This window comes from Trichechus manatus, unplaced genomic scaffold, assembly GCF_000243295.1.
Source record: "Trichechus manatus latirostris isolate Lorelei unplaced genomic scaffold, TriManLat1.0 scaffold00288, whole genome shotgun sequence".
Taxonomy (NCBI): Eukaryota; Metazoa; Chordata; class Mammalia; order Sirenia; family Trichechidae; genus Trichechus; species Trichechus manatus.
The window spans coordinates 390,227-417,121 of NW_004444224.1; the positions used below are offsets into that span (position 1 = coordinate 390,227).

The following is a 26,895-nucleotide window of genomic DNA, read 5'->3' on the forward strand; positions in this document are numbered from 1 at the left end:
CCAAGGTTGAGTAAGGACAGTGTTGACATGTAGTGGGGTTGTTAACCATTGTCATAGGGCAACATGTGTACTAACTGTTTAATGAGAAACTATTTGTTCTGTGAACCTTCACCTAACGTACAATTAAAAAAAAAGAAAGAAAGGAAAAGCCCCTGTGGTCCCATCTGTCAGATAATATGCACTGTCAAGTGTTTGGAGTCTATTCTTAGGAGTTAGTTCAGTCTTTTTTATGCGTATACTCAGATTGTTTTTTATTATTTATAAAAATAGGATCTATTTTATGTATTGTTTTTATCTTTTGGACATATTTCTATGCCAGAACAAGTTGTTCTACCTTGTCCTTTGGGATGACACTGTGTATTTTTTACATAGTCGTGGTGGTAGTTGATGCAGGATCATGTATTGGAGCCAGATTACCTGGGTTAGAATCTTAGTGCTGCCACCTACCAGCTTTGTGACCTTGTGTAAGTTACTTAAATTTCTGTGCCCCAATAAACTCATATGTAAGATGGGAACAATAATAGTACTGACCTCTTAGAATTATTGCAAGGATTAAATGAGTTAAACCTGTAAAGGGTTTAAGATCATGAAGACAATGGGAGTGTTTTAAATGGGTTCACATCCTTCCTCTCCTTTCTGCTGCTGCTATTTTAGACGTCGCATTGGAAGACTTCCTGGCACTTCCTGCACTTGTGGCTCTGCACACCTTCCCTGGATGCAGGAAACCAGGCTCAAACCTTGTGTGTGCACACTATGGCCCGGCTAGGCCAGGCCAGGCTGCAGAAATCAATTCCTTTGTAAAATGGCAGGTGGGAATTGCCCATGTGCTTAGAACTTTGATTCTGTTTCAATAGCAGTGAAGTAGTTAAAAAAAGAGATTTTTAGTTTATAAAACTAAAGTTTTAAAAAAAGATTAACAGACCTCTCAATTTCTTAGAACTGAACAGTAAAAAAAAAAAACTTTGCTAGTGTTAAACTATAAAAAAAGATTGAGTTTTCAACAAGTTTGTTTTTTCTTCATTTGGGTGTGCCCCATCTGCCAGTATGAAAAATGGCCTTACCTTTGTAGATAGGAGGAGTAGATGTTATAACGAATGTTTTGCTGTGATCTAATCTCTTAGTATTCTAGTTGTTCAGCAAACATTTACTGATTTTCAGCATAACACGTGGTCCCTGCTCCCTGGGAGTTTACTGTCTGGTTGGGGAAGTAAACACATGCATAGATGATGTCACTATAACAGGGGAAGTACTTTGGCTGTTTTGCATGGGGTAGTGGAAGCCTGGAGTCCGTGAGTGGCAGGCACAAACCATTAAGTGCTGTACTACTAACCATAAAGGTTGGTGGTTTGAATCCAGTCTGCCCAGAGGTGCCTCGGAAGATAAGCCTGATGATCCTTCTGAAAGGTCAGTCTTGAAAACCCTGTGGAGCAGTTCTACTCTGCACTCATGGGGTCACCATAAGTTGAAATCAACTTGATGGCAACTAACAACAAACCAAGAACCCATTGCTGTCAAGTTGATTCCAACTCATCGCAACCCTATAGGACAACTGCCCCATAGGGTTTCGAAGGCTATAATCCTTATGGGGGCAGACTGCCATATCTTTCTCCCACAGAGTGGTTGGTGGGTTCGAACCAACAACCTTTGGGTTAGCAGCCAAGCACTTAACCACTTCACCACCAGGGCTCCTTAACTAACAGCAACAATGGGTTTTTCACTGGCCGATTTTGGAAGTAGATTGCCAGGTCTTTCTTCCTAGTCTGTCTTAGCTGGAAGCTCCTATGAAACCTGCCCATCATGGGTAAACCTTCTGGTATTTGAAATACAGGCAGTCCCCGGGTTACGAACATATGATTTGTATACAAACTCCAGCCCCTGTAAAGCCTATCAGGAAAAAAACTGACTTAGTGTTCAGGGCCCAGGCTCCTATGAAGGGCCACACTTCTCCCGCACGCTCAGGTGCGGCAGCTGTGCTTTGGGCTGCCGCTGGCAGCGGGTGGGGCCCTGCGACATGGTGTACCCAGCCACGGCCTGCAGCAGCGAGCAGAGGGCCCACACGCACCCACCTCCCTCGGAGCTTGGAAAGGGCCAGCCCCAACATCTGTGTGTCCCAAGCACCGCCACTGTGCTCTACATGGCGGGCCTGCAGGTTAGATACGGACCGTACCTAACTGTTCCAATTTCCATACAAACGTGACTGAAAGACAGATTTAGGAATGAAACTCATTCGTAATCTGAGGACTGCCTGTACTGTGGCATAGCTTCCAGCATCATAGCAAAATGCAAGCCATCACAGTCCAACAAATTTTCAGATGGTGGTTTCCCAACAACGTCCTTGATGAGAGGGGTTGACCCAATAGCTGCAACAAGGTACTCAAACATACCCACGAATCATGAAGGACTGCACAGTGTTTCCTTCTGTTATACTTAAGGTCTAGGGCAACTAGTACGATGATATTTTCAATTGCCTCATATGCATGCAAAAGCTGGACAGTGAGTACGGAAGACCCAAGAATTGACAGGTTTGAATTATGGTGTTGGCAAAGAATAGTGAATATACCATGGACTGCCAGAAGAACAAACAAATCTGTCTTGTAAGAAGTACAGCCAGCGTGCTCCTTAGAAGAGAGGATGGGGAAACTTTGTCTCACTTTGGACATGTTACCAGAAGGGACCAATCCCTGGAGAAGGACATCACGCTTGTTAAAGTAGAGGGTGAGTGAAACAAGATGAATTGACACAGTGGTTGCAACAGTGGGCTCAAACATACCTACTATTGTGGGGATGGCACAGGACCCGGGTCACAATGAGTCAGAACCAACTCAGTGGCACCTGACAACAGCAAGGGCAACTGATAACAATAGAAGCCTGGGGAAGAAGCCTTGACCTGGCTTTGGTGGGGGTTGGGAGTGGGATAAGTCATTTCTCAGAAAATAATGTGGATGAATAGCTGCTGGCTAGATAAGGAAAGAGGGAGAAAGGGTGTTGCACATAGCAGGAAGAGCTGCAGCAAAGGCAGACATTGTGACACTTCCTGATGTTTGCTGGGAATTATAAACAGTTTTGTATTGCTAGAGGGTAAATTGAAAGCCTAAGGGTGGTTAAGATGAAGATAAGTTTAGCATAGGTGGGAGGAGGGGTCTGATAGTGCAGGAACTTTTTTTGGCTCCCTGAAAGCTTGAAGCAGCTTTGAGTGCTTGAAGTCAGATTTGCATTTAGGAAAGCTGCTTGGTCTATGTAGCACAGCCTCTGGAATTGGACTGCCTGGATTTGAATCCCAGAGCCACCATTCACTAACTGTGTGGCTTGGGCAAATTACTTAACTGCTCTATGCCTCAGTTTTTCCACGTGGAAAATGGAGACGATAAAGTATCACTCACCTCCAAAGGTTGTTGTAGGGATTAAATGATGATACATAGAGCATGTTTACAGTAGTGTCTGGCATACACTGTAAAACCTGGGAAAGCCGAAACCTGTGTAAGGTGGAAACCTGTCAAACAAGGAAAACTCAAATATTTTCCACTAATAGAGCGCGATAGAAAAGTGGTACCTGTCAAAGGTGGAAAACTTGTTAACCCAGAAACATAAGGCAGTCCCATTGAGTTCTGGCTCTTACAGATCTCACTGTAGTAAGCGTTCAATAAATGTTAGCTCTCACTCCAGCATGGAATGGAGGGTGGATTTGAGTGGGTCAAGATTTAAAAAAGGAGTCCTGGTGGCACAATGATTAAAGTGCTCGGCTGCTAACAGGAAGGTCAATGGTTTGAACTCACCGGCATCTCTGTGGGAGAAAAGACCTGGCAATCTGCTCCCATAAAAATTACAGCCTAGGAAACCCCATGGGCAGTTCTACTCTGTCAAAAGGGGTTGCTGTGAGTTAGAATTGACTTGCAAGCACACAGCAACAACACTAAGATTAAAAAACGCAGAGAGGCCAGTTGGGAGGCCAGTTGTAATCCTTCAGAAGATGATAATGGTACTGTTGCCAGGAATTCTGGGTTCTGCTCAGTGTGACTCCATCAGGGCCAAAAAGACAGAGACCAAGTTGGGGAGAACGAAAGGCAGCTTTATTGGTTGGCCAAGCAAGGAGACAGTTGGAGCTAAGTGCCTTCCAAGACTGCCTTGCAGGCAGCTTGTTGAGGCTGGTTTTTATAGGCAGGATCAGTTTCAGAATACAAAACTGCCCGTGTGCTGGCGTGGAGCGTTTTAGAATGAGTAAACATTTTCTAAGGCTAGGGTTTGATTCCCTGAGCAGAAGGAAGTTAGTCATTTTTGCTCATCAGCAAGTTAGCTCTCCACCCAGGGGCAGAGAACTTACATTCATGAGGCAGTTAATGAACTAAAGGTCACCTGGAGTGCCAAGATGGAGGGCAGGACCTGGTTCAGCCGATTCCAGCTAGCTAGGACCTGTTTCAGCCTAGCCAGGACCCGTTTCAGCCAGTGGCTGTTTCTTTCAAAGAAGTTCCGAGGATAAAAACAACTTCAGGAAATGGGCTGACTGAGGGGCTGTCCTGAGGAGACAATGATGTTAAGATAATGGCTCTACCCTTTTCTTAGTACTATGAAGTGGCAGGGAGTCTGGAGAAGAGGGACTGAATTTGAGGGAGATTTGGGAAATGAAATGGTAATGCTTGGTGTTTGAGTGAGGAGCCCTGGTGGTGCAGTGGTTAAGCTCTCGGCTTTTAACTGAAAGTTTGGCTATTGAGACCCACCAGCCACTTCTTTGTTACCAGGTGGAAACTCCAGGTTCTTGCTCAGCATGACTCATATTGGCCAATAAACTCAGAGACTGAGGTGGGAGAACAAGAAAGTCACCTTTGTTTTGTTGTACAAGGAAATGGAGTCAGTCGGGGCTTACTGCTGCCAAGACTGTTCCCCAAGGGTGGGCAGGCAAGTTATTTTAAGGGGTTTACAAGTAGGGAGTTCATACTAGTTAGATCAGCAACAGTCTTAATCATACATCTACGCAGGCACAATGGGGTTTACATATAATATCCAAGCAAAAGCAGGATTCAAATGCAAAGCTGGGGTTGGTGGGTGGGGAGGAAGCCCAGCAAAGGAAACAGAATTTTTAATACAGCACTCTGGGGACTCTGTCTTACTCCTTCTATTTCTTTTTGGACATTGATCATTCAAGACCAGTGTCCATTTTGAACTATAGCCCGGCTCAGAATTTTTTGGCATATTTTCGGAAAGGGGCAAATAGTAGACCTAGGCCTTTCATTGTGGCTACTGACCTCTTGTTGGTTTATAACTATTTACTAAATATTAAAAGAAAGAGTGGTTTTTATGCCTTGTTTATGTGAATGTTTCCCAGAAGATTTTTTTTCCCCAAGATTGTCTTAGCTATTGTCTTTATACCTTAGGGCTCAGTTGCTGTGTCTTTATGATTCTTTGTGAGTCCAGCTCCAGCTGGGTCACATTTTTGTGCTCAAGGACAGGGAATAACGGCTCCCATATTATCTCCTAAATCATTCTTTTCTTTTGATTGGAGATTGGAGATAACACAGTGATGATTAATACCTGGACTTAAGTGGAGCCCTTAGATGGCGGCCATGGCCGGCTCTTTAAACTCAGGGTGCTGGTTTTCCACCAGATACCGTCTAGTTCTTCATCAGGATCTTAAGTAAGAACAATGTTCCCATCAGTTGCATTGCTGAAGGGAGCAGACTCAATGTATATCAACATTTTAGCCTGAGGCTTTTTTAAGTGTGTAAGACAATAGAAGATAAGTTTTATTTATGCCTAATACTATCAGGTTGCAGACTATTATTATCCCTTGTAGTAGTGATCTAGCCTGTGTACTTATTCCTGATGGTAACCAACCAAATAAATCTGGTGTTCGTAAGGGTGTTACAGTGTGTAACCAAGTAGCTTGCTGTCTAATTCTGCATATACCTGTTATACTTCTCCTGTGTAATTTATCCAAATGCAACAAGAGATATTTGCTACAGCACAGACTATACTTTCTTGGGCTAATAAAAAAAATCTAAGGCTATTTTGTTATTTCATGTCACCTTGGTTAATGAGGTCAGAGATTATTGTTGTGTTTTTATCTCATTAGCAACTTCTTGTTATTTGTCCCATAATGATTGATAGATTTCTTAAAGATTTTTTTTCCAATTTAACTATACCATAATAGGAATTAAAGCTTCCTACCCCACCCTGAGTATTAGACCAATGAGTTTCTTTTTTTTACTCTTGTTTTATAATGTGTAATAATTTAACATCACCTTTTCAATATTTACTAGCATCATTACTATGAATATCTAAAGGTAATCTTAAAATTCTCAAAGTGCATTGCCCATGCATTGACCAGGAATCTAAAAAAGAGATTGCCCACGTAAACTCACTTTCAGTCAGAAAGGGATCATTTAAACTAGTATAGTTGGATCCACCACACAAAAACATACATCCATAAGGAGCACACAAGGTTTGTCTAGAGGAAATAGAAGGTATAAAAAAATTCACATGTGACAACCAGATTTTCATTAGAGAATATATGATTAACAAGATAATGTGTCAGTTAGTCTGTTTAAAACAAACTAAGTGTTCTTCTCGAGGGCAAGCTGCCCCTCCTTGGTTTACCTATTAACAGTCATGGGTCACTTTCTCAGAAGCAGAAGTGTCACAAAACTGTTTTTAAGAGAGAAGAACTTCTAACTCAAGAGTCACAATATCTAAACTGATTAGTTAAATAATTTAGGAGAAAGAAAAATGGTTTCTTATATCCAGAAAGTAGGACCCTAAAACATTAGCAGTATTTCCACATAAAACCCATAGTATTCATTTAGTCAGTCTTATGTAGTTAATTTCTGTTCCACATGATTCCAAATCAGCCACAATCTGTGAACTCATTAGCTTCTACATAAAGAGTTTTTGGAATTCTTGAATCTGTCTAGTCACAGTTCTTTTCATAAGTCTAATATAGTCCATCTTTTTGTTCAGATACTATGATTAACCTTATTTTTAAAGAGCTTCAGATATAATACACTATATAATAATTTTGAGACATAGTACCATATAGTCAGGATATGCCAAGATTATCAAGTTTCTAAATACCTGAATAGTAATAAAAAGACTTCATGGGTAAACAATGTGAATGCCCCAGTCACACCATTGGCTTTGATGCTAGATTAAAAAAAAATAAAATTGTGGCAAAGTTAGCAATAAAGAAATAATAATAAAATTATGGCATAATATTATGCATTTGCTGTCTAATATTAGGCAAAAACATAAGAGGAAATACTAACATATAAATTTTGACCCAAAGAGAATCAGGCATTTCTCTTGATTTTGATTACACATTCCATGTAATGTATAACATGTTAAATAAATCTTTCCTTTATTAAAAAAAAAAATTTTTTTTCTCAAGCTGTGTGGCTTGGTTTTTGACTCAGGAATTTTATTTTAATGAGAGGCTGGACCTTTGTCTTCAAGGCAGATTACACAAAGAGTAAATTAACCCTTTAACTCAGAAATCAAAGAGAATTTTTGTTATTTTAGCAGTGAGAAACCCAATTCTTTGTTTTATATATTATTTAATGTTAAAGCTCCTAAAAATCTCATAAATTAAACCATTAAACTTTAGTCAGACAGATAAAACTTCTGACCATATTAAATAAATTTCTTTTTAATAAACCTCTTAAACATTGTCTTTATATCTCTTGTAGTACATCCTTTTAAAATGACAAAAATGAATACTCATTAGCAGACTCATATATATTGTGTGTATGTGTGCTGTAAAAAAGCAAAAGTGTAAAAACTTAAATTATGATGACTTTATTTACTCAATTTAAGATCTGAAAATAACCTAAAAGGTCTTGTTAATGATTTTAAGCTTGTATACCATAAAATATAATTGTTGAAATGAAGTTCATTCAAACATTCCAAGTTTTTATTTAAATTTTACTGTTTTTCTTATTTTTCTCAATCTAATTTTAGCCCTTAAAGATTTTTATCAACCAGCTTTGGAAATCACAAAGTGTCTGTTAACTGACCAGTTCATTGCGATAGGTATAACCTTATCTCTGGCTAAGGGTGGAAACATTTTTTAGTCCATTTTAGGTATGTCTTATTGTGATTTTTTATTTTTTGCTTTTTAGAGTTCTCTTACGATAGAACTTGTTTACAGTGTTTTTTTTATGATTGAGATCTCTCTAATTTTTTTTCTTTGTATTTTATAGATCTCTAATTTTTGATAACTATAGCAAAGCAGCAATGTTTTCTTTTTTCTTAAAAAAATCTCTCAGTTGGAAGGCTTCTTTCAAAAGCTTCCCTGGAGCTCTGACTTCAGAGACTGAGGGCTGGGGAGGCTTGATTCTGTCCGGCCCTTACTCTCTTGACTCATGGAAGACAGGATTGGGTCATCCCATTTCATATACATATGTTTAAGCTGGCCTAGGCATTTTGAAAGGCTGTCTACCCAGTAAATACCAAAGTTCTTTAGCAATTTTGTAAATGAATCCTTCAATTTTTGCCTAGCAAGACTGGGGGCTGGGGTTCTGATCTTGCCACGTCCTGATTCTCTTGACTGAATTCACAGAAAAAAACAAAACAAAACAAAACAGGTTTTAGATAAAACTTATTAACTTGCCAGAGCCTCAGATGGAAGAATATTAGACCTTTTGATAAAAACTGAACATCAAGCAAAAGTTCCCCAAAAAGGAAAAGGCAACACAAATGAAAGCTCATTTTCCCAAATTAGTCATTGAAATTCCAAATTACTTATAGTATATTCAGTTTATAGCATTTTTAAATATGAACCCCAAACCAGTGTCTCAATAGCAGGGGGGAATCCAGGCTTATTTATCAAAGATGTTAGGCTCTAAGGTTCAAGATTTTGGTTTCCTTCTTTTTGAACTTAATTCATTCTGCTGGCTAGAGACCTAGTCTCTTACTTTAGACCTTAAATGTACTAGTTCCTCCAATTTGGAAAGTACTTTAAAGTAGCTACTGATGATTTTAATTTTAACATTGTGATTCTTTGTTGAGAAACTATATCATAAAAAAGGTATGAAACTACCACCATTCCTTTCAGATTTCGTAACACAGGTTGGGAGATACCACTTCTCCCTGCAAATTTGGCAAAACAGGGCAGTATTTTCCAGATTTTCTGAGTCACAAAAACAGCTCTAACAAAGAACGCCGTATGACCACCTTATCCTGTCATGGGAGTCTTTAACGCTCATAATGAGCGCCGGCGACTGCCCTGATGGCTTTTACTGTTCGACCCATGCCTGAATTTTTGTGGCTTATAGTGGCTCAGAGCTCTTTGAAAATATAATTACCTCTTTAATGTTTCAAACGCCCGAATCCGGACCTAAACTGCAGTTCACCAAAAGAGTTACTAAATACTACTCGTAACCAAATGATCAAGCGAAAATCTAAGAAAGATCCTTCTTAATCAGACACCTGATTTTTCAAGCAAATATGCCAAACAAAACTTAAGAAAACATGAGAAAGAGAACAAAAAAATAAGCGAAAGCTCGTTTTCTGAGGGCACTCACCCGGTCGGTGTCGAAGGGACATGGAGTGTGAGTGCGTGGGTCCAGGATATAGGACCTCTTTTTTTTTTTTCTTTTTTTGCCAGCTTCTGCTTCCCAGTCCAGGTCTCCTTGAGGTTGACTGGATTTGTGGTTTTAGAATCCTTGCAACAACTACACCATTAACTCTTGTAGGGTGAGAACACCACAAAGTTTAGTAAAGCAAAAAGAAAAGTTTTACTCGGCATATAGTTAAAGAGGCAAAAGTAGGAAAGGGACAAGGATGCTGCCAGAGTCATGTCTGTTCAAGTCTGTTCCCAGTTCTTAAGGATGCATCTTAGCGGGCCGAATTCTGGGATCCCTTGAACGTTCCCCATTTTCCGGATACACATACTTAAACACACTCACACAGCCTAACCCGGTGCACCAACTTAACAGGTACCTCAGCCTTTTATGCCCTCATTGGTCGCAGGGTGAGTTCTGAAGAAGGGGATGGTCGGCAGGGTCAAATGTCTTACAGTGGCCATGTAAAGTAACTAAAAAAGCAAATACTGGATTTCCTTAATTCTAAGTTCACTTTAATGTTTGTAAATTAGGATTGATTTACAATCTATGTATACATTTAATAGGATTTTTCTCAGAAAGCTTTTATTGAATCAACATTATACAGTATGTTATAGTCTGAGCGTCTTAGAATTGAGGAATATGATGGTTGGTGACCTAGGTAAAAGCAATTTTAATTGCTAAGTGAGAGCCAAAGGCACATTGTAGTAGGTTGAGGGGCGAATAGGTGTGTTAAATGGGAAACAGTGCGTGTGTAGACTATTTCTTCAAGTTTGAAAAGGAATGAAGAGGATTCCAGCTAGAGAGACATGCAAGATCAACGGGTGATTTTCTGTACACAAAAGGACCAGAAACCTTTGTGTGGGCCAAAAGTTTATCCGTGACTGATTTTGTGACTTCCCTTGTTGTGGTGTTAGAACCATGTGCATTAGCCTGGGAGTAGGACACTTGTATGTGTGTGTACACTATGCCAAGTATAGGTCCAAGGCTAGGTGCAAAAGGGAGTTGGGGATGAGGCAAGGGAAAATATTAAATATATGAGGAGAATGGGCAGGAAAACTGAATGTCTGTAGCTGGGATATGGGGAGGAAAAGCCCTCAGCTCTGCTTGTCCATCCCTCAGGGTTTTGGGGAGGACTCAGGCTTTCCAAGGCAGTCACAGAGATAGAGGAGAGAGGGTTTGGTGAGCTGGAGGATAAGCACTTTTCAGACAGTATTTGTGTGTTAAAGAAGTTTTTTAAATGAGAAAGAGAAGTGTGTACAGAGGGGCCTATGGGCAGATAATACGATACAATACCTTATTTGGTGCTTCCTATTGGTCAGACACTGCTGTAAGCACTTTGCTTGTTTAACCCTCTCCTTTGATGTACCAACTGCTATTATCCCCATTTTACAGATGGGTAAATTGAGATTCAGAGTGGTTAAGTGGCTTGCCTGGGTCACACAGCCTATTAAGTAACAGAGTTGGGATTTGAACTCAGGTAGCCTGGTTCCTGGGGCATGTTCAAGATTGAGAAGGAATGTGGACCGGGATGGCTGAGGTATCTTGTGGTGAATAGGAATAGCTGAATTTGACCCATGGTGTGATATGCAGCCACAAGTAGGGTTTTGAGGATAGGCACAGCCAGGCCACAGGCAGAAACAGGCAATCCTGCGTCAGAGGAAGGTGGGAAGACATTGACGTGAAGGTCCTTGTATTTTAGACAAAAGATGAAAAGCCCGGACTAGGTAATGTCTGTCAGGATTAATGAGAAGGGGAATATGCTTGTAGCCCAGTGTGTTTGTACGTATATGTGGTGTAATTCCTGACTGTTTAGATTTGATCTGATTGGACTCAAAATTTCAGCTAAGTCAAGTGATAGAGAAATAATGATCAAATTTATATGCCATGATTTTTTTTTTTTTTTTTTGGTTGGGGGTGACTCATTCTTTCAAAGCCTATTTTTTAGTTTAATTAAAACCTGTCATTATTTGGGTGATGTCATAGGTTGGGTTCTTGGGAAGCTGACTCTGAAGATGTAGATTATCTTACAAGACATTTATTAGGGAGTGATTTTGGGATCAACACCTGTGGAAAGGAAGGGCAGGAAGCAGGATTGGGCACAGGGAGAAATTGAGTTAAACTGTAGCCCCAACAAGGACTCAGCCTACCCTATGTGGAGCTTTGGAGTAGGAATGGCCCTTCAGACTTGTCCTGAGTTGGGGAGTTGGGCATTGATCAGGCATTGGACGCTGGTTGCCCCTGGCATGGCCGTTTTTCTGGCTGTCCCCTGAGAGGGCTGATAGCTATCCCTGGTAGCACTCTCAGGAGCTGGGAGAATCAGTCCTTCCTTGCAGAGAAGGCTGAGTTGAGCAAAAATCAAGACACTTCATTACCAGCGTTCTTTTTTTTTCTCCCCTAACAGCTTTATTAAATATAATTTACATATCAGATAGTTCACCCATTTGAAATGTACAATTCATTGGTTTTTAGTATATTCACAAATTTGTAGAAGCATCACCACAATCAGTTTTAGAATATCCTCACGCCGAAATCTCCCCGCCCCGTACCTCTTTGCCATTAAGCCCTATCTCCCCATCCCTCCACAACTCTCGGCAACCACTGATTTGCTTTCTATTTCTATGGATTTGCCTGTCCTCAGCATTTCATATGTATGGAATCATATATGTGTCTTTTGTGTCTGGCTTCTTTCACTTAGCATGATGTTTTCAAGGTTCATGCTGTAGTGTATATCAGCATTTCATTCCTTTTTATGGCCAAATAATTTTCCATTATATGGGTGTTGTTGTTGTTGGTTGCCCTGGAGTCAGTTGTTGACTCTTGGAGACCCCACGTACAACATAATGAAATGTTGCCTGGTCTTGTGCCATCTTCATGATCATTGGTATGTTGAGTTCATTGTTCTGGCCACTGTGTGTTTTCAGTGCCCTCTAACCTAGAGGGCTCATCTTTCAGCACTGTATCAGACCATATTCCGTTGTGATTCGTAGGGTTTTCACTGGCTGGTTTTTGGAAGTAGATCTCTAGGCCTTTCTTACTAGTCTGTCTTAGTCTGGAAGCTCTGCTGAAACCTGCCCATCATGGGTGACCCTGCTGGTATTTGAAATACTGGTGGCATAGCTTCCAGCATCATAGCAACATGCAAGCCACCACAGTACTACAGACTGAAAGTGGTGGATTGTATTGATATAAAAACCAACCAAACCCGTTGCCATTGAGTTGAATCTGACTTCTAGTGACCCTGTAGGACAGAGTAGAACTGCTCCATAGGGTTTCCATGGAGCGGGTAGTGGATTTGAACTGCTGACCTTTTGGCTAGCAACCGAGCTCTTAACCACTGCGCCACCAGACAGTTACCGTATGACCTAACAATTCTAATCCTAGGTATACACCAAAGAGAAAGGAAAAGAAATGTCTACATAAAAACTTGTATATGAATGTTCATAGCAGCATTATCATAATAGCCAAAAAGTGAAAACAACCCAAATGTCGATCAGCTGACAAATGGATAAATAAAATGTGTGTATTTGTTTTCCTTTCTCTTGGATGTATACCTAGGAGTGGAATTGCTAGGTCATATGGTAACTGGTGGCACAGTCGTTAAGAGCTCGGCTGCTTACCAAAAGGTCGGCAGTTCGAATCCACCAGGCGCTCCTTGGAAACCCTAGGGGGTAGTTCTACTCTGTCCTATAGGGTCGCTACGAGTTGGAATCAACTCCACAGCAAGGTTTTTTTTTTAAAAAAAAAAAATTTTATGGTAACTGTTTAACTCTTTGAGAAACTGCCCAGCTGTATTCCTACACAGCTGCACCATTTTACATTATCACCAGCAACGTTTGAGGGTTCTAACTTCTCCACGTCCTTGCCATCACCTGTTATTTCCCATATTTTTTATTATAGCCATCCTGGTGGGTGTGAAGTGGTATCTTATTGTAGTTTTTATTTGTACTTCACTGATGGCTAATGATGGTGGGCGTCTTTTCATGTGCTTATTGACCATTTGTATATCTTCTTTGGAGAAATGTCTTTTTGTTATTGAATTGTAATAGTTATTTATATATGTTAGATACAAGTCTCTTATCAGATACGATTTGCATAAATTTTATCCCGTTTTCTGAGTTGTCTTTTCCTTTCTTGATGGTGTCCTTTGAATCATAAATGTTTTTAATTTTGATGATGTCCAATTTATGTGTAATGAAGTCTTACTAGTTATAAATTATTTAGAACTTAAATCACATCCTCATAAATACTTTAGTTATATGCATTCAAAGCAAATGCAGACATCACCAGCATTCTTGATGAGAGCTGAGTAAGAGGCTTGCACGTCCTTATAGGGTTATCAGTTTAGTAAAGGCCATTTGATTTAATTTCTGTGTCTGTTATTACATTTGAGTATAGACTTGACATTAAAAATATAATGCCAAATACCCAGATACAAAGTAATATTATTAGAAATAATTTCTAGATAAAAGGGACCTGACTTAAATAAGAATGAAATTTTGTTGCATAGTTTGCCTCCATTTAACCAATGGCTTTTCTGAGAAACAACATGGTTAACAAAAAAAGAGTGTGGTATAATGGCTATAAAAACCAAAAAACCAAACCCATTGCTGTTCAGTCCATTCCGACTCTTAGCAACCCTAAAGGACAGAGTAGAGCTGCCCCATAGAGTTTCCAGAAGCTTCTGGTGGATTCAAACTGCCGACCTTTTATTTAGCAACCGTAGCTCTTAACCACTACACCACCAGGAATTCCATAATGGATATAGGCATTAAGAAACCTGTACATTAATCTTAGCTCTGCCAGTAGCTATGAAACGTTGGGTCTTAACCTTTTGGACACTTAATTTTCTTACCTGTAATATGAAGGGATAATACTTATCCAGACTATTTCAGCGTTGCTGTGTAAAATTGAAATAAATGTATTCTAAACGTTAGTGGCAAAAGGAAGAAAGAAAAGAACCTAAAAGACTCTAGAGAACATTTAGTGTAAACCTCTCATGTTTCATATGAGGAAGGGGAGCCTCTGAGGTCAAGAGACTGTATTTATAGTTACTTGAGTAATTAAAAAAAGGAAAGATGTTACTTACGTTTTACAGACGTGCTTGCATTACACAGATCTTTTTGCGTTTATCTAAGGAAGCTGGGGCTCTGACTTAAAAGCTAGATAAAAGCATACTTCATGAATTCAATCTTTGAGAACACGAAAGAGATTAATTGTATGCGTGTAGTTTTATAACACAGCAGTTCTCCTGCTATCCCAGAATTCTGTCACTGGTTCTTAATTCAGAATGTGTGAACCCCGTCTATGACCCCCACTGTGTCCCCCCTCACATTATTTAATTCGCCTTTTCCCTCCTCACTTCCTCCTTTCACCCCCACCCACCACCTTTTCTTTACCTTTCTCCATTGGGCAGTTAGAGAGTCTAATGAGATGACCTGAGCCCAGTGATAGTCCTAACTCTATCTCACAACCAGCTGTGATTTTAGGCACGTTCTTAACTTCTTGTAGTCTCAGTTCCTTGTGTAAAATTGGGATAATAATACTTGTCTTGCTGATCTGTCATGCTCATTTCAAGGATCAAACAGTATGATGTATGTGAAAACACTTTAAAAAGCACAAATGTTATACACGTTATTATCATCATCCTCATTACTGCTCCTCCCCTTCTGTCTCTCCTTTGCCTCCAGCTTTTCTGGCTTCCTTCCAGGATTGTCCGACAAGTGGCTGCAATTATTTCTTGAGAAGCTTTCTCTCAACCATGAAATGTCATTTTGGAAGCTGCCTCTGGATGAGTAGGAATCTCGTTAGATTACTGGGAGTCACAGAGGGAAAAATTAGAAATGAAAGAAATTGCATTTGTGAAAGAAATATTTTATTTCCATTGATAAAAGAAATGTTGGCCTGCCATTGTAGCAGAAAACGTTTAAAGAAGATATTTAGGATAATGGTGAAAGGGTGTGAGCCCAAGAGGAGCTTGGATCTCTTGAGTCCCTCCCCCTTAGGATCTCAGCCTGAAGAAGCCCCCAGAGAGTCTGGGCCTCAGATCCCCATCAGATGGGTCTGCTATTCCCTCTCCACGTGCTTCTCTGTCCACTCCTGATGGGCCCACGTCTCTCCTTCTCCACAGGCCCCCTGGTGTTGAGCAAGGGTTCAGTGTACACCTCTGAATCTGTAGTCAAAGTTGCTGAGAATGAACGTGAGTTGGGATGGGCTGTGGAAGTGGGCGTAGGGCATGAGGGTGGACGGGTGGCAGCCCCCTTGGGACCTGGAGAATATCCAGGCCAGCCTGTGGCTTTGGGCTGATCCCCTCTTTTCCATTTGCTGCTGTGCCTCTTGCCTGCTGACTTTGATCCTGTCTGCAGCCGCCACGTTGTCCTGCTCCTACTCGGGCTTCTCCTCTCCCCGTGTGGAGTGGAAGTTTGTCCAAGGCGACACCACCAGCCTCGTTTGCTATAACAGCAAGATCACAGGTGAGTCGCTCCATCCGTTTCCTGTGTCTAGGTTGTGGTGGGATCAATTGCGGGGATCGGGATTCCAGAGGAGGGGCACACCCTGGGCCTTAAGTCCCCACGACCTTCCCATCGCTTTCCTGGGGGAGGAAGAGGGCCGCTGTGTGCCTTGGATGCCACCTCACCATCACCTTTCTTAGCTTTCCAGCTTACTGTGTCCCTGCCCTGCTTCCTCTCTCCTGGTAGCTTCCTATGAGGACCGAGTTACCTTCTCACAGAGTGGCATCACTTTCCAATCCGTAACCCGGAAAGACACTGGGATGTATACATGTATGGTCTCTGAGGATGGTGGCAACAACTATGGGGAGGTCAACGTCCAACTCATTGTGCTTGGTATGTGCCTTGTATCTTCTGTGTGGGCCTTCAATCAGTTGCTTCCATAGCCCTTAGCTGACTCTGCTGGGCCTAGGAGCTCATTGATGGTAAGGATGCCGTAGGTGGTGTGTTCAGAGTCACAGTGCTGCTGGGGAGAAGTGATGAGTCCTTGGTTAGGTGGAAACTTAGGGCGGAGTCAGGAGGGAGGTTAGCTATGATGGATGGGGTGTCATCTTGGTTACTTAGACTCCAGGCAGCCCTCCCTACCCTTGTGTTCAGCACCTTCTCTCCCTCCCCAGTGCCTCCATCTAAGCCTACAGTCAACATCCCCTCCTCTGCCACCATTGGGAACCGAGCGGTGCTGACCTGCTCAGAGCAAGATGGCTCCCCACCTTCTGAGTACTACTGGTTCAAGGATGGGACACTGATGCCTATGGAGCCCAAGAGCAGCCGTGCCTTCAGCAACTCTTCCTATACCCTGAATCAAAATACCGGAGAACTGGTATAGATGGGGTGGGGGTGCAAGGTGGTGGGGAACACAGTTATAGAACTCCTGAAAGTGGGGAGGAAGAACAAGCAACAAGATGAACTTGGAGTTGGGGTCAGGAGGCATAAAAGATAGGCAGATAGGCACTTAGCTTCTTCAAGCAGGAAGCCCATTTGTTTTCTACCCTCCAGATCTTTGATCCTGTGTCGGCCTTTGATACTGGAGCATACTCTTGTCAGGCACAGAATGGGTATGGGTCACCCGCGAGGTCCGATGCTGTGGTCATGGAAGCTGGTAAGTGAGGGTGTGGCAGGGCCTTGGGCTCAGACCTGGGGTAGGGTGAGCATGGGGGCCGGGGTCTGCTTTTCATCTTGGTGGTGGTGGTGGTGGTGGTGGTGTCAGTACCATGAGTGGGCACCCAGATGCCTGGCCTCTTGTTTGTGTCTCACAGTGGAGCTGAATGTGGGCGGCATTGTGGCAGCTGTCCTTGTAACACTCATCCTCCTTGGGGTCCTGATTTTTGGCATCTGGTTTGCCTATAGCCGAGGCTATTTTGAGAGTAAGTATTCGCCCTCAAAGGCTCTCCTTTGTATTGTTCACATTCCAGGATGTGGTTCATGGGCCTCATCTGCATTCTGGCACAGATACTGTGCCCATGTGTTCCAGGGTTTTCCTCCAGGAGCACCACTTGCCCCTCTAACATATATCAAGTGCTACATGCTAGCTCCCCCATTTTCCTGCACCATGCCGTCTTCTGTCCAGCTGACACTCACCATCCCATTTCTTCTCTTTCAGGAGCAAAGAAAGGGTGAGTGAGGTGTTCTCCTGAGGCTCTCTGAGCTTGACAGCATGAATGCATGTGGTTTGAAGCTGAAAGGGGCCCAGGGGAAGGGATTGGAGGTGGAGGCAACCAGCCTGGTGGGAAAGACATCTGGGACTCCCCCCTGCTTTCTGTGGCCCTGGGCTTGTCGTGTTTCCCTCTGCCCACACTTCCCTCCTGACCACTCCATTCTTCCCATAAAGCTCTCAGTTCTGGCATCTAAATAGGGCAAATAGAGGTTAAGGGAAGGGCTTGGGGACTGAGCATCTATGTCTTCTGGCTTGTCTACAGGACTTCAGGTAAGAAGGTGATTTACAGCCAGCCCACTGCTCGAAATGAAGTGAGTATGCCTGCCTGGGAGAGGGAGGGCCCTCTAGTTGGACTCAGGGGTTCTAGTCTGTGTTTATGTTGGGGGTGACCAGCTAAAGACGCCTACAGAGAGTGACTGGAAGTTTTATCTCCACAGGGGGATTTCAGACAGACCTCGTCATTCCTGGTGTGATCCTGGTCCAGCTCACCTCTTGTCTTCTGTGCTTGCCTCACTCAGGTGCTACTAGGCCCTGGCCCCTGGTGTGTATAGTTTCACAGGATGCCTTATTTGTCTTCTAGCCTCCATCAGGGGCCCCACTTTTGTCTTAGTTAGGATGTGTGTGTGTGTGTTTTTAAGTAATGTCAGTTATGTGTCTCTTCTTCCTTCATGCCTCCCTTCCTTTCCTGCCCCTGCTGAGTGGCCTGGGACTTGTGTCAAACTTTCAGTCCCCAACCCCGTGTGGAGTCAGACCAGAGCCCCTGAGTGATGCTTGGTGACTTCCTTTCTAAGTAGATAGCAAGAGTGGCCAGTATCCAAGGAATATGCTGTGATCACTGTCCACTTGGTGTGTCGTGGACTTTGACTAGGGATCTGGAGCCTAGTTTCTAAGCTCTTTCCTCCAGTGCTGAGCTGTTCTAGAATGGGGATTGAAGACTGGAGCTGCTGACTTGGTTGTTTGGTGACGACGGCATCAAGTCTCTTCTGCCTCCAGAGCCCACTCTCTCTTCTGTCTTCCTATGGGAGTGCCACTGGAATCCTCCTGCACTGGAATCCTCCTGAACACAGACAGACTGACACAGACCATGGCTGTAGGGGAGACTGGAGTTTTTACTGGCGAGCACCGTCAGCTTCCAGGGAACATGAAGTGAAAAAGTTTTAAAACCATTGGTCTAAAGAAAACAAAGCTGGAGCTGATAGCTCAAGCCATCGCCCTTCCCTCAGCTGGAACAATTGGGCAGACCCATTAAAGACATGTCTGTAGGGCTCTGGGGACATGTGTGAGATTGTGTGCGTGTGGTGCTAGCTCTGTGCTAAGATTGTGTGTGTGTTGGAGGGCTACTTAGCTCTTTGATGAGATTGTGCTTGTGTGTGTCTCTATGTACCTGGATGTCGCTGGAAATAAAAACTTGGTCTGTCCAAGATTCTTGTTGTGGGGAGTGGGGGAAATGAAGTCTTCGAGGGCTCCTGGTCTCCTCTGTACAAACAGGAAAATGCCTCAAAACTGTACTTCCTAGCAACCTGGGGCTGGTTCCAGCTCCCTGTCCTGCCTCCTGGTGCCACCCCTTCCTGGTTCCTATTTTAGGGCAGAGCTTCAGAACTCTTTTGTGGCCTCTGTGGCCAGGCCTTCCTTTGCTGGAGGTGGGCACCCGGGTGAAGCTGATGCTGTGTTCTGGGGTTCTACTTGGCCTGTTCCACCAAGGGAGAGGATAAAGTGCCTACCCTCCCTCCTGCCTAACCAGGTGCATTAATGAATTTCTGTAAGGCTGCAGGAAGAAGTGCTCCAGAGCCTGAGGCAGGGAGATTTCTCAGGTTGTGTGGAGAAGTAGGCTTATTTAGGGGAGTGGGAGTCTGAGGTGGATGGACAGTGTGTGAGAGAGCGAGATTAAGCAGGATACCAACTGTCATTGCTTTCCTTCTCCACATCTGGACCCTTCTTTGCCCTTAACCTTCTGTTCCCTCGTCTACTACAATCTCCGAACACATTTCCAAATCTATTTATTAACTAGCAAGAGGGAAAATAAGGGATCCTGTTGGGTTGATTCTGCTTATTTCTTTTGGTGGAGGATACTAATGTGCCACATTGCTATAATCTGCTCCCCTACCTGGAAATCCCTAACTGAATTGAGGTTGCTTTTTCTATCAAGGATCCAAAAGGAAAACAAACCATCAGTAAGTGTCACGCACCAATAAAAAATAAAATTTCCAGAGGGAAACAAAATCCAATTAAACAAGGAAAGTAGAGATTATGAAATGGTTCAGTAAGAATGAGATTTTTGACGTATGTTTCAGTTCTGCATCCTGGTTGGAGGATAGGGTGGGAGGGGTGTGGTGAAAGTCCACACCGAAGCAAAGGTGACTCACTGATCTTTAAGTTTGAGGTGAATGGTTCCTCACCGTAGACCGCTTGGGATGAGGATGAGTCAGTTATTACTAGCCTTGGAATGTACCTCCAGTTTCCAACAGCCCTTTTGAGTTGAAAAACACCTTGTCTGCTTTCATTTTAGAATGTCAAAACTAATTTTTGTAATAAACGTTTATTTTTCACATTGAGTTTGTTTAAATTCTGAAGTTCTACATTAAAAGGAAAATTAATTGGGACTCAGAGTGACTTAGACATTCAAAAACTGCCGGATAGTCTTGTGAATTAAGAGATTAAGGGTGTCCTTCCATAAAGCTTGATAGGTACATTTTAATTTAATGTATCATTGGCTTGTGCTTGAATGGGAATGACCCAAATGGATATTTCCTATGTAAAAGGGAGACTTGGGGGATGGGGACAGTTACATGGAGATTAGTGTTTTCCATGAGACATGAACCCTCTTCCACACAGGATCAAATGATTGAGTTAAGGATGTGTTTGTTCCTGTGTTAACAGGATCTACAGATCAAGGCCAAGGGAGGGTAGAGTGGAAGAAAGTGGAGTTGGGTTCATTTCTCAATGAGGGAACAGTACATCTTAAAGTGGACAGATGAAGAAAAAGTAGAAGTTACATTTAAATATATATCTCTTTAATTCTGTAGCTTCTCCATTTTATTATTTCTTCTTTCTGGAACTAGCTGCAAAACTCAGTATGAAATGAAACTCCCTGACCTCCCCCCGACCCCTTTCTGTAACTTGTTGAGTGACTACTATTATCCATTGACTTATTTCCTACATACTATCACTATTCCTGGAGCCCTTGTGGCACAGTGGTTAAGAGCTTGGCTGCTAACCAAAAAATGTCCGCAGTTTAAATTCACCAGCTGCTCCTTGGAAACCCTATGGGGCAGTTCTGCTTTGTCCTATAGTGTCGCTGTGAGTTGGAATTGACTCAACAGCAATGGGTTTTGGTTTTGGTATTACTATCCCTTTTCACAGATGGGAAAATGAGGTGCAAAAATGCTAAGGAACTCGCCTAAGTTCACACAGTACTAGGCAAGTGGTAGTGCTGGGATTCAGGACAGCTGGGGAGGGGAGGGCTGGGCAGCCTGTGTCCTGCTCACAGTGACCTGGAATGGAAAAGAATGCAGGAGGAGGAGTAGCTGGAGAAGTTAACTTTCTCTATGGAGGTGGATATGTGGGTGTTAGAACATTGAAAGTAAGGATGTCAACATGGGGTTTTCTCTGCAATGTGACTAAATCTCACTTGGGTCCACCATCCAAACAAGATCTACAGGACAGAAGGAGAGCAAATGAAGTGTGAGGCTCTTGATGAAACGAGTGCCACCCTCTGGAATGAAGGACAAACCTTGATGCATTTTTGTCAGTGACCCAGATGAAAAACAATGCATACACTATCATTTGTGGATGGTGAGGAGTTCGAAGAAACAGTAACTTCAGCTTGCAGCATAAGGATTCAAAAAGACCTTAATAGCAGGAATGATAAACCCACCCATCTTAGAAAGTGAAATTCAGTAGTAATAAGGATTCTGCCTTTGGATCCAAAAAAATCAACTCATGTATAAAGTAGGAAAAACATAGAATATATAGAACTAGGGTGATGATGGCTCCAGCCTGTTTGTTGCTGATGGCACCATACCCCTGTATCAAGTTCTGTTTTAGGCACCTTTTTTTTTTTTTTTTTTTTTTGAACATTTTATTGTGCTTTAGGTGAAGTTTACAGAGCAAATTAGTCTCCCGATCAATTTATATACAAATTGCTTTGTAACATTGGCTGCAGTCCCCTCATTGTGTTAGCACTCCTTCCCCATTACCACCCTGAGTTCCCCATTTCCATTTGTCCGGTTTTCCTGCCCCTTCCTGCCTTCCCATCTTTGCTTTTGGGTAGGCACCATTCTTTACGAAGATTATAGACAAACTGGAGCATGTTCAGAGGAAGTGATCTGGTTGGTGAAGGGACTTCAAAGCATGCCGTATAGAAGCTTCTAAAAGAATCAATGTTAAACTCAGGGAATAGATGGCTCAGGCAAGGCAAAAAATTAGTCTTCAGATATTTGAAAGGTTCTTAGCCCCAAGGGAGAAAATCAGGACCAATGACGGACGCCCAGATGAGACTGGTTCAGAATGTGGTGCCCTTCAGAATTTTAAGAAGGAAATGTGGAGTGGAAGGTCCCTAGGTGGTGCGAATAGTTGGCGCTTGACTACTAACCTAAAGGTTGGCAGTTCAGACCCACCCAGTGGTGCCATAGAGCAAAGGCCTGCAATCTGCTTCTGTAAAGATTATAGCCAAGACAATCTATGGAGGAGTTCTTAGTTCTCTGTAACACACGGGGTTGCCATGAGTCGCAATCAACTAGATGGTAATGGGTTTGTGGTGGTTTTTTGCTTGTGCAGTGGAAAGAAGGAGCCCTGGTGGCACAGTGGTTAAGAGTTTGGCTGCTAACCAAAAGACTGCCAGTTCAAATCCACCAGCCGCTCCTTGGAAACCCTATGGGGCAGTTCTACCCTGTCCTATAGGGTCACTATGAGTCTGAATCAACGGCAATGGGTCTTTTGGTTAGTGGGAAGAATTTCAGTTCTGGAGTCAGGCGTCTCTCTTCCATTTCCATGACCTTAGGCAAGTTTTATCTCTCAGCCTCAGTTTTTCATCTAAAAAATGGTGATAATACCTATCCTATGAGGTTCTGAGGAGTAAATGAGGCAAGATCTGTGGAGCACCTTGCACTAGTTCACATTTAAGAGCTGCCCATGGCCATTTTCAACCTGGATGTTGTAGGCTAGGGGTCAGCAAACTTTCTGTAAAAGGCCAGAAAACAAATATTTTAGGCTTTTGTGGGCTATATGGTCTCTTGCAACTGCTCAACTCTGTCTTTGTGGTGAGAAGTTCTAAACAACAAAAAGAAAATGAGCCTGGCTGTGTTCCAGTTAAACTATTTATGGGCACTGAAATTTGAATTCCATATAATTTTCACAAGTCATGAAATAATATTTTGAATTTTTTTTTCAATACTTAAAAAATGTAAAAACCATTCTTACATCCCAGGTGGTACAGAAACAGACAATGGGCTGGAATTCGCATGTGGGCCATAGTTGAAAGGAAGTTAAAAGAAAGTAGGTAATCCCGTTTACTTTTGAGTGCAGAAGTTCCGATTCCTTTGGTCCTGGTTTGCAGCGTCCCTGGGGAGAAAGGAACTCAGAGTGGGTGATAGCAGGTGGAGAAGAATAAGGACTAAATCATTAGCACCTGCAGGAAAGACAGGGCTGAATGGGAATCCTGTGTGTCTCTGAGAAGTGACGGGGAGGGGAGTGTAACTGGTGGGGAGACCCAGACCCACAGAGACATTTTAGAACAACACTTACATCCAGTTTCTGTTGCTAGTTGGTTCTTAGAGGAAACAATGTAGTGGAAATAACAATACAATAGGTTTTAGCAATAAATCTATTATTGTTCGTAGCTTCCTAACTGTTGCTGTCACCAACTTCCTTGAGGGTGGGAAGCTTGTGTTCATTGTACATGCCCGAACATCTTGCCAATCAGTAAATGGGGAATGAATAAGTATCAGGTCCAAACTCTGAATGAGATAGTCGACATAACAGAGGGGCTGCTATGTTGGCTGTTACCGCCATTATCAGTCATTATCACCTCTTATTATTCCTTGCAAGCCAAATGAATATAAGCAGAAGGGAGCCGGGGGACAGAAGATACCAGGCCCTGAATTTTCAAAGGTTGGTATCCCAGACATGTTGTTGGTGGGTGGGCAGTGGGAGTCAGTGGGCAGGCTGCAGGGACAAGATGAGAATGAAGTGGCTTCACTTGTCCCTGGTATGTGGAATCCTTTCCGGGAGGCTGGGCTCCTGGGTTCAGTGCTATTCCTACATCTGAGCCCAGCTCAGGGTTTAAGGTGTTCAGGTAATCAAAAGCAGCCAGACTGAAACTTTCACCGGAGACAGCAATCTATTCAAAAAGGCCAGCTGCAGAGGAAGGCAGCCTGGGGAGAGCAGTGTGGTCAGAGGGGTGACTGAGGGGCAAGGGGAACTCCTGGGGCCACAGGCCTGTCTCCCTCACCCATTCCACCAGTGTTTTCACAGCATTCCCTAACTATTTGTGACCTCAAAGTTTGTTTGCACACAGAACAGCAGAAGCCAATGTCCATATCTGCATGGAGGACTGGTTGAAATCCTTGAAGATGCTCAGGTTGAGAAGGGAGGTGATTAATGTTGGGTAAAGCCATCACAGATAAAGAAGGTGTGATAAAGATGGGCCTTCCTAAGAACTTGAGATAAGCTGATTTAGGTGAAAACCAGTGTTTTATCCCCCACCCCGTAGCTACAAACCTACGAAATGCAGAATAGCTGATACAGCTGAAGGTATTTCCCGAAGGGAGCAGCTGTCTGTTTCCAGGGCAGGCCCTTGAAGTCGTATTTGCATAGCGCTTTACATAATGATGTTGGTTGCTGTTGAGTTGATTTCAGATATACCGTCTTCAGGTTTTAGGCATATGGAAGAGAGAAGGAAAAAGGGGAAGGGGAACGAAGAATAGATTGAGGGGGAAAAAACCTGACTAGCGGTGGAAGTAGATGCTGAGAACTTTAGAATCTAAATGAGTTCCTGGTGGTCTGCAGGCTCCCTCTAATGTTTTAAAGGGTTTCAGTGAACAAAATGACCTAACGACAGGTGAAACGGAAATAGGGTTGATAAATGGGGGTAGCCCAGTGCCTGGCATGACAAAAGCCAATTCCTTTACCTTCCCCCTGCTCTATGCCCTATGTTGAATTCTGGCTCCCCCAAAATAACCTATTGAGAAGGCAAAATGAAATTTATTATTCACCTTAGTAAGGGAGAGTAGTACCTTGACAAAGTCTCAGCAGTGTCTCAGAGTAGGGGAGAGGAAAGGCAGAATATTTGAGTTTTTTGGAGTCTGTTTTTAGGTAATATTTCACTGGGCGGGGTGGGGATAGAGGGTGCTGATTGTGATGGGGCATAATTTGTGGCATAATAGTTTAGTTTTGGGAAACTGAGGGGAGGTTTCTAAGCTAGTCTTGTTTCCTGAGCTATTTTACTGTAATGATGGTTAGTTGAGATGTCTAGTTATTTGCAGCTTCATCTTCTTGGTTAAGAGTTTTCTGTAATAGTAAAATCATGTTAATTCAGACCTTTAAATAGTAAAGTCATGTTAACGTGTTAACGTACACTATAAACTGTGGGTGTCGATTACTGTAGTACTTACGTAACAGAAAGTTTGGAGTGTGGCAAATGCTGCAGAAAAAAGAGAAGGGGGTAAGAATGCAGTTCTTTTTTTTCATTAGGGGAAGAGTGGGCAGGAAATTTAGTAGGTAAGGAAAAGTAAGTGCAAAGACACAAACAGGTGTGAAGATAGATACTTTTCCTGCAGCTAGATAGATGGACTACCGCCAGGTGGAGCTAGACACTTTGGGCATGGCCAACAAAATGAAACAAAACAAAAAAACCCCATTGGCATCGAGTCGATTCTGACCCATAGCGACCCTATCAACAGTAGAACGACTCCATTGGGTTTCCAAGGCTGTAATCTTTATGGAAGCAGACTGCCACATTTTTGTCCCATGGAGCGGCTGGTGGGTTCAAACCACTCACCTTCTGGTTAGCAGCCTAGGGCTTAACCACTGTGCCACCAGGGCTCCTTCCTTTGCCATGGCCCTTGGTCCAAACAGAGCTGGTATGTTACAGGCATGATTTGCTGGAGATGGAGTTAAGTATATAGTGTTAGCTGCTGTAGAGTCGATTCTGACTCATAGCGACTCCATGTGTGCAGAGTAGAACTGTTCCACAGAGTTTTCAAGGCTGTGACCTCTCCGGAAGCAGATCGCCAGGCCTTACTTCTGTGTTGCCTCTGGGTGGGTTTGAACTGTCAGATTTTCCATTAGTAGTTAAGTGCTTAATCATTTGCATTACCCAGGGATAGACTTAAATAGTGGTTAAAAATAGTTAATCTCACCGATCAAATTGGCAAAAAAATAAAAAACTTGTCAATACACTCTGTTGGCAAGGCTATGAAGGGGAAACAAGCACTCTTATATATTGTTAGTAGGAATGCAAAATAATATAACTCTCATGGAGGGCAATTTAGCAATATTGTCTTAGGCTGGGTTCTCTAGAGAAGCAAAACCAGTAAAGTGTATAAATATATATAGAGAGAGATATCAATGAAACAGCTCACACAATTGTAGAGGCTAGAACATCCCAAGTCCATGGGTCAGGGTAGAGGACTCTCCCAATTCATGCAGCTGCAGAAGCTGGTGAACCCAAGGTCAGCAGGTCTGAGAACAGGGCTCCTGCTCACAGGCTGTGAAGGTCAACAGATTCCAAGATCGACAGGTAAGCTGCAAGCTCAAGTCCCGGAAACTGGAGGTGAGATGATAAGAGGCAGCTGCTGGGTCTGGAACAAGCCAAAAACCTTGGCAAGACAAGCAGGAAGGAAGTAGCCAGCAGAGGGCAGAGAGATGAAGGCTGAGGGGGTGGTGAGCCGCCACAGGCCTTGCCCTCACCGGTACCACTCAGCAGATTCCATCATGGGGGTGATTACATATCAAGTTTCAACAGGAAAGTGATCACAACATTATACAACTGCCAAAACACTGAGAATCATGGCCTAGACAGGTTAACATACAATCTTAACCATCACAAGTATCTAATAAAACTACACATGTATTTAACATTTGTCCTGGTAACCCCACGTCTAAGAATTTACCCTGAAGGTATACCTCTAACAATATGAAAATACATATGCATAAGTTAATTCAATGGCAGCATTATTTGTAATTG

General features: G+C 42.8%; 1 protein-coding gene across 1 annotated transcript in view; it reads left to right on the plus strand.

The window, feature by feature from the left end:
* The window catches only part of F11R (F11 receptor), a 29,237-nt gene extending 8,983 nt beyond the window's left edge, over positions 1–20,254 (plus strand). Inside the window, exons 2-10 of the mRNA XM_023725135.1 lie at positions 15,679–15,747; positions 15,914–16,021; positions 16,247–16,393; positions 16,675–16,877; positions 17,054–17,156; positions 17,314–17,421; positions 17,658–17,670; positions 17,974–18,022; positions 18,149–20,254. Of these exons, the coding sequence (XP_023580903.1) occupies positions 15,679–15,747; positions 15,914–16,021; positions 16,247–16,393; positions 16,675–16,877; positions 17,054–17,156; positions 17,314–17,421; positions 17,658–17,670; positions 17,974–18,022; positions 18,149–18,184 (836 nt within the window). The 3' untranslated portion in view covers positions 18,185–20,254. The remainder of the gene's footprint in view (positions 1–15,678; positions 15,748–15,913; positions 16,022–16,246; positions 16,394–16,674; positions 16,878–17,053; positions 17,157–17,313; positions 17,422–17,657; positions 17,671–17,973; positions 18,023–18,148) is intronic.
* Positions 20,255–26,895: the final 6,641 nt, after the last annotated feature.